The 7697-nt window shown below is 51.2% G+C and overlaps 1 protein-coding gene across 3 annotated transcripts; it reads right to left on the reverse strand.

Moving 5' to 3' along the window:
• Window positions 1–1139: 1139 nt before the first annotated feature.
• Window positions 1140–5113, reverse strand: RIPK3 (receptor interacting serine/threonine kinase 3). Of its 3 annotated transcripts, none has more exons than XM_059709133.1 (10): window positions 4917–5113; window positions 4566–4706; window positions 4103–4412; window positions 3551–3696; window positions 3378–3424; window positions 3002–3166; window positions 2812–2891; window positions 2226–2576; window positions 2038–2098; window positions 1140–1429 (listed from the first exon to the last, which is right to left on the reverse strand). In XM_059709133.1, the coding sequence occupies exons 1-10, from the start codon at window positions 4934–4936 to the stop codon at window positions 1281–1283; spliced, it is 1470 nt and encodes a 489-aa protein (XP_059565116.1). In that variant the 5' UTR covers window positions 4937–5113; the 3' UTR covers window positions 1140–1280. The 3 variants fall into 3 exon arrangements, with proteins under 3 accessions (XP_059565116.1, XP_059565107.1, XP_059565125.1); XM_059709124.1 differs by having other exon boundaries at window positions 1142–1429; window positions 3002–3169; XM_059709142.1 differs by having other exon boundaries at window positions 1142–1429; window positions 3002–3169; window positions 4566–4702; window positions 4913–5113.
• Between the last annotated feature and the right edge of the window lie 2584 nt (window positions 5114–7697).

The raw sequence follows: 7697 nt of genomic DNA on the forward strand, positions 1-7697 counted from the left end.
TTATTATGACCACCCCATCAGTACAATGAAGTGAATTAGTTATGCAAATATCAATAATAATAAAACCTTGAGAGTATTTGCTTAGGAAGTTTTCAATATTCAGTATTTTTGGAAGTGTCAATGAAGTACTGATGGGGTGGTCATAATAATCTGGCCGGTCATAATAATCTGGCCACTCAGTGTATTTGCCAATGTTATCTCTGATAAGGATTCAATCTCCAAAATTTACAGGGACCTCATACAACTTAACAAAAGGAAGATACACAATCCAATCAAATACTGGGCAAAGGACTTAGACACTTTTCGAAAGTGGACATACAGAAGGCCAAGAGACATATGAAAACATGCTCAAAGTCACTAATCATCTGAGAGAGATGCAAATCAAAACAGCAATGAGATATCATCTCACACCTGTCAGAACAAATCAACAAACAGACAAGTGCTGGTGAGGATGTGGAGAAAAAGGAACACAGGTGCACTGCTGGTGGGAATGCAGACTGGTGCAGCCACTATGGAAGACAGTATGGAGTTTCCTCAAAAAGTTAAAAATGGAACTCCCATTTGACCCAGTGATCCCACTTCTAGGAATATATCCCAAGAAATCAGAAACACCAATCAGAAAGGACAGATGTACCCCTATGTTCAAAGCAGCACAATTTACAATAGCTAATATTTGGAAACAGTGTAAGTGCCCATCAGCAGATGAGTGGATAGAAAACTTTGGTACATCTACACAATGGAATACTATACTGCGGTAAAAAAGAAAGAATTCTTACCATTCGCAACAGCATGGATGGAACTGGAAAGCATTATGCTAAGGGAATAAGTCAGTCAGAGAAAGATAAATATCACATGATCTCACTCATTTTTGGAATATAATGAACAAAAAATAGATTCAAAGACATAGAAGCATCAAACAACCATCAAAGTTTAGAGGGAAGGCAGGGGAGGGTGGTGGCAGGGGAGTAAGAGACCAACCAAAGGACTTGTATGCATGGGGTGAGGGCCTATGCAAGGAGGAGTTCCGGGGGGGGGAACGGGGAGAGGTCAATGGGGGAAAAAGGAGACATATGTAATACTATATGTAATAGTTTAAACAATAAAGAATTTTAAAAAAATACCACTACTTTATTGATTCCTGGGGGCACAAAGTCAGTTTGGGTGCAGGCCTGGTGGCCTTCAAAGAAAACCTCAGCTAGTTGCTTCAAGTCCAGGAGTCAGTTTAGATGCTTCCTCAATTTCTGTCATTATAATACTGGCCCTGTGGCCCAGTGCAGGCATTATGTTCTTCTGGCACTTCTTTGGAAGCTATTTGTGGTGGTGGGGGTGCTGCCAGCTCCATCCGAGACATCAGATATCACCATGTGGTTGTTGTTTCCAACCTGCACTCCTTGGAAACAGCAGTTATTGATGGAAAGGAACCTTATCCCTTGAAAAGAAACAGAGGTGTTAGTGTGAGGGTTAAGTCTTCAGCAACTTAGTTAGGAGGAGCAGCAGAGTGGAGGAGCAGCAGCACCTCGTGTTCGCGTGTTCGCGCCGGGGAAATGCAGAGACGGGGTCTCAGGGCCTCCCAGGGAAGGTATCAGGGATGCCTTTGCCTTTCTGGGCAGACTGCCCCTTCAGAACTGGGTGTGCAGAAGCTCAAGAGTGGTGGCAGCTGATGTTTCTGACCCGGGTATTGGATCTTTTCTGCTTGGAAGCCCTCAGTACTGACATAACCACAATGGAATTTGGGGGTTCACAGAGTTGGTGCTGGGGAGCTAGAAGGCCTAGGACAAATCCAGGCTTTGCTGTGATCTCAGCAGGATCCAATCGCAAAGAGTAGCAGTTTCTTCATTTATGAAATGAGAAGATTCGAGTAAGTGGCCTCTAGCCCTTTCTTTCCCCTTTTCTACCCCTCCTTGGGTAGGAGCTGGCAGCACCCCACACACAGGAGCTTCAAAAGAGGGCTTCTATATATGGTCTAAATAGAGGATGGAGCTGGTAGAGGAATTGAGGGGAGGGTAAGGGGGGGAGAGAAGGAGTGGGTATGGTTACCTGGTATTGGACTTGGTCCTGGCTCCTCGGGAGGCCAGTTGGTGCCACCTCTCTCAGCCCCCTGTGAACAACACAGAGCTCTCAAGCTCCCTGTCTTGAGGCCTCTTTCCAGAGCATACTTCCTCAGTCCCAAGTTTTCCCTGAAAAGGGGACAAAATGGGCATCCCCTAGTCCTGCCAAAGTCTCACCTGAATTCCTTGGGGTCCAGGACCTGGGGTCCAAGCCGAGGTGGGGTTGGGCACCCGGTTTCTGAATGATGAGGCCTCTGAAGTTGGGGGAAGTTGGGCAGTTGAGTCCGAAGGCGCCCCTGCTGCCCTGGCATGCGGAACATGCTTTTTCTGGGCCTCAATCTTCTCAGGAAGGTTTCCACATTTTTCAAGAACGGAGCTGGGGGGCCCTTTCAGATTCAGGTTTTTCAGCATGTCAGAGACCCTGGAATCAGGGATTGCCCCACGGCCATCCATTTCTGTCCCCCTTGAGCCTGGCTCAGGGGCAGACAACCTGTTGCTGTTCCTGTACTCTGACAGGAACTTCTTCACCTGCAAGGACAGGGAGAACTTGCTGGGTGTGGGGGTGGGAGAGCCAGTGTACACCCTAGGAAGACATCTCTTGGCCCATAAACTGCTGTCAGGGAATCAGGAATGAGGTGGGGAGAGTGGGATGAGGGCTAGGACATAACAAGCAGTGGTCAGCGGGGAGTCACTGGGTGCCAAGGGAGCCATGTGGTACCGTTCCTTCCCAGCCCTCAGATTGGGGCTGGTGTTGGGTACTCACTGTGGAGACTGCAGCATCCATTTCTGTACCAGCTTCATCTCGTACCAGGTGGAGGGCTGTCTCAGTGTTTGTTCGGCAGTCTGGAGAGAAGGCAGAGTGGGTGGCAGGTGAGCAAAACTTCTTTCTCTGGGAAAGCCCTCTGCTGACAGATTGAGGCCCAACCCAGCTGCCAGTTTAGTGGCCAGCTTACCTTGGAAGGAAGGCCTGTCCTCAGGCTCATGGCTCCAGCAGTGCTGCAACAACTCCACTAGTCCCTCCAGGCCAGGAGTCTCAGGGCCGGGCTGGGGCAGCTCTGTCAGTGGGGGCCGCTTCTGCTCCTCACACACAACTTGCTGCACCAGTGATGTCTGGTTCACTACTGAGGTGGGGTGGGGACATGAAGAGAAAGCATTCGGAGTAGGAGGGGCGACCTGCTCCCTCATAGAACGGGGCAGGGTGTGTAGTCCAAGGGGAGAGGAGGAGCGGGTAGGACAGTCTGAGCAGGTAAGCAGGAAGTGGAGGGCTTGGGGGCTTTCAGGAGGAGGGCGCCTGGGGTTAAGGATCCAATAGTCTGCTTAAAGTCTTACTCTCAGCTTCTCTTCCTGCAAGCACTGCCCACATTAGGATCCCAAAGCTGCAAGAGACAAAAAGCTGAGGCCTCTCCCAACATCTGGCAAAACTTTTCTTTCATACACCTTCCCCTAGAAGGGCCCAGAGAGGTGTAAAAACTGGGGATGTGTGTTCGGCATGGGTGTCTTACCTGTAGACATCACTGGCCATAGTAGCTTTCTGGTTTACATCAGCCAATAGTTCTGGGGCCAAGTAGGCTGGGGTGCCCCCTGACACCCCAGACCCTGCCCCTGACTGTGAGCCTCCCAGAAATGTGGACAGGCCAAAATCTGCCAGCTGCAAAGGAAGGGAAGGAGGAGGAAGTAGGGGATGGATAATGCCAGGCAGCTCCAGAATCCTCTTCTTTCCCCCGCCCCCAACCCCACCCAAGGTACAGGTCCAGCCTTGTAAAGGGGGTGAGGAGGGTGAGGAAAACAGTAGGACCAATTGGGCCTTGCTTTGAAGGTCTGCCTCCCCTCTGAGGGTGGGTCAAAGTCTGAGTCGCCTGGGCTGCCAGCCATGGGTCTTTGGAGAGCCTAGTGGGTGGGCAGGTGGAAGTGGCTGTGGCAGCCCTGTGTCCAGAGGGAGATGCTGAGGGTATTCAGTAGTCAGAGCTGCAGCAGATGCTTTTTCAGTTGGTGGGGCTGGAGCGGCGCTGGGGCACAGCCTATCTGGAGCCGGGCGGGGATGCGGACAGGCTGACCTTGGCATGCAGGTCTGGGTCCAGCAGGACGTTGGAGGGCTTCAGGTCCCGGTGCAGAAGCACGGGGTTCTGGCTGTGCAGGTAGCACAGCCCGAGCACCAGCTCCTGCAGCAGGCGGCAGGTGAGTGGCCAGGGCCGAGGGCATTCGGGCTGTAGCAACCCTGCCAGGGAACCGTTCTCCATGAACTGAGTCACCAGAGCCGGCCCCGACACATGGTCCCACTCCAGCTTCTCGGTGATCCCCATCAGGGTCAGCACGTTGGGGTGACGCAGACTTGCCATGGCCATCACTTCCCTGGATATCATCTTCCTATATCCAGGAGAGAGCTGGAGTCTTGCTCTGCTGGGGAGATTCCTCCCTTCCCCACTCAGGCCCCTCCCCGACCCCCCACCCCCTCCCCAGGATAGCAGCCTGCTGCCTCAGCAAGACCCTGGCTAGTCAACCAGCAGCTGGGACACTCACGAGTCAACGATCTTGACTGCCACATTGTAACCCCATGTCTGGTGTTGTGCCTGGAACACTGTGCCGAACCCGCCTTGGCCGATGAACTTTGGGTTCTTCAAGTCCTCGATGGACACCAGGGGGGCTGGGGCACCCTTCTGCCTGGGAGAAGGGGCCTCTTCACCAGCTGGTATTGGTCCCAAGTCCCTGCTGCTTCCCACAAGCTCTCTGCTCCATGGCCCCCCGTGACTCAGTAGGGTCAGTACAATCCACAGCCTCCCCCGTGAGCCCAACTATCCCCTGGCCTCGGTACCGGCACAATGGCAGGCCCAGATGAGTCCAAGGGGCATCTGTGTCTCATTCTCCACTCACCATAACTTGCTGCAAGACATCAAACTGGAAGGTGCCAGGGGCTTCTGGAAGTTTCGAGTTCACAAGGATGGAGTGACTTCTGGGAATAGGGTTTGTGGTAGAGAGGAGTCTGGGGGTGAGGAGAAGGGTCGATTTCCAGGCCACCTAAGCCACTGAACTGATTCTGCTTCCCCGCTCTGAGTGACAGAACAACTTCCTGTTACAAGGGCAGCTGAGGTTCCTCCTGCCTCTGCAGTTCCCGCCCCAAAGGGGCTGGGCAGAACAGAAACTTAGTGCTTGTCTTTTCTAACTGGCATTTCCTTGAGCAGCCTGCTACATGCCACAGCCTGGTTAGGGGTCACTTGCATTTAAGGTGCCATGAAGGAGTCCTCACATTCCAGGACCCACAATCAACCCATTCCTACAGTCAGTGTCTCTCCCTTCTCCCACAGGCCTCCCAGCTCCAGCACCTGCCAGGCCTGGGCTGGGGATGGGATGGTGCTGAGGAGTATTTCGTGGTCCTAGGGCTCATGTCTCCCTCAGCTCCCCTAAGATCAGAGCTAACACTTCTGTCATGCTCACCATGTGCCAGATACAAAGATGAGCTTATTTATTCTCATGTTAACCCTAAGGGCATGGGTACCGATTTCATTCCTTCTTCTTATTTTTAAAAATATTTTTATTGATTTTTTACAGAGAGGAAGGGAGAGGGATAGAGAGTTAGAAACATCGATGAGAGAGAAACATTGATCAGCTGCCTCCTGCACACCCCCTACTGGGGATGTGCCCACAAGCAAGGTACATGCCCTTGACCAGAATCGAACCTAGGACCCCTCAGTCCGCAGGCTGATGCTCTATCCACTGAGCCAAACCGGTCAGGGCTCATTCCTTCTTTATGGATAAGAAAACACAGGCACTGATAGTTTACCTCACCCAAGCCAGTGTGGAACTTCAGAGCCTGGCTCCCAACCATCAAGCTTTCCTATTTTCACATTGGCTTCAGGGCTGTACCACTCAGGTGGTGGCGAAGGTGGTTGAGGAAGGTGTGAAGCATCCAACTGTGTGCTGAGGGGTCCCTGTCTGTATTCCTGCCCAGTCCCTGACAGCTGCTGTCACTGAGGCAAGGCCCTGGCATTGGTAGTGACTTGTCTTCTGTCAAGATCAAGACCCACTCCCAGGGCCTTGTGGTATGAATGGCCCAGCCAGCGGCTTGCTGACATGGAGGTGTACGCCACAGTGGAAACACCTCAGAGCGTCCCTGCCCTCTCCCCCCCATGCCAACTCCTTCATGCTTATTCCCTGGTTTATACACCTTCCCCACCAGCCTATGCTCTGGACAAGGGCTTTTCAAAACTCAGGAGCTCGGGGAGCCTTAAGGATTTGGGTAGACAAAAAGTTATTTTACCCACGCAATGCCTGACCAGGGCTGGAGCTTGTGGGGAACAGATATAGCCAGCTCTGGGCACCCAGTCCTTCACAGGGAGACCATAACTCCTAGGGCTTCCTTAAGAAACCGATCACCCCAGCTGGGGCTCCATGCTCACTGGGAGAAAAGAGGAGGTTGGGCTTCTTTATGGTTTAGGGGCTCTCACCTGCACAGCTGACAGAATCAATCTGAAACAGTCTTTATTGCAGAGATATGACGGTATCTCACAGACCATAAAGGCAAGTGCATCAGGTCCTCAAAAAAGTGTAGTCAAAGAGCTATGAGAGAGGGCAGCCATTCCCTTCCTGATTCTCTTTAGGGAGAAGACCCTGGGCTCAGTATCTGGGCTGCACTCAAGGGAAGCAGGCAGAAAGGAGGTAGAGGGGTGTTTAAAGACGTCCCCCCCTTTCCCCCCCCAAAATAAAAAGGCCTTTCTATGGTAGAATTTCTTAGATTGGGACAAGACCCTGAGAATCATGGGTAAGCCACTATAAAGTATAGGGCTGGGAATAGTTTCAGAGCTTGTACTGCTTTTTAAAAAAAAAATAATTTTTTTTATTGATTACAGAGAGGAAGGGAGAGAGATAGAAACAGAAGCAATCAATGATGAGAGAGAATCATTGATCAGCTGCCTCCTGCATATCCCTTACTAGGGATGGAGCCCAAAACCAGGGCATTTGCCCTTGACCGGAATTGAACCAGGGACCCTTTAGTCCACAGGCTGATGCTCAATCCACTGAGTCAAACCAGCTAGGGCCCTGTACTGCTTTTTTTTTTTTTTTTTGAAAAATAATCTTTATTGTTCAGATTATTACAGTTGTTCCTCTCCCCCCGCCCCCCCGCCCATAGCTCCCCTCCACCCGGTTCCCATCCCACCCTCTGCCCTTATCCCCCTCCCCCACTGTCCTCATCCATAGGTGCACGATTTTTGTTCAGTCTCTTCCCACATCCTCCACACCCCTTCCCCCCGCCCCGAGAGTAGTCAGTTCACTCCCTTTCTATGCCCCTGATTCTATTATATTCACCAGTTTATTCTGTTCATCAGATTATTTATTCACTTGATTTTTATTTATTTTATATTTTTAATAAATCTTTATTGTTCAGATTATTGCAGTTGTTCCACTTTTTTCCCCCCATAGCTCCCCTCCACCCAGTTCCCACCCCACTCTCTGCCCTTACACACACCCCCGCCACTGTCCTCATCCATAGGTGTACACTTTTTGTTGCCTGATCAAAGGTCATACCTGTGGAAGATGTAGCTATTTCCATTTGCGTTGTGTCCCTGTGCTCGGAAAGTTGTCTCATGACTTGTTCACGCTCTACTCAGAAAGGGTACAGAGACACGTAATGGCTTTTTAAAATAATGTGTCCTCTTA

Source organism: Myotis daubentonii, chromosome 1, assembly GCF_963259705.1.
Source record: "Myotis daubentonii chromosome 1, mMyoDau2.1, whole genome shotgun sequence".
Lineage (NCBI taxonomy): Eukaryota > Metazoa > Chordata > Mammalia > Chiroptera > Vespertilionidae > Myotis > Myotis daubentonii.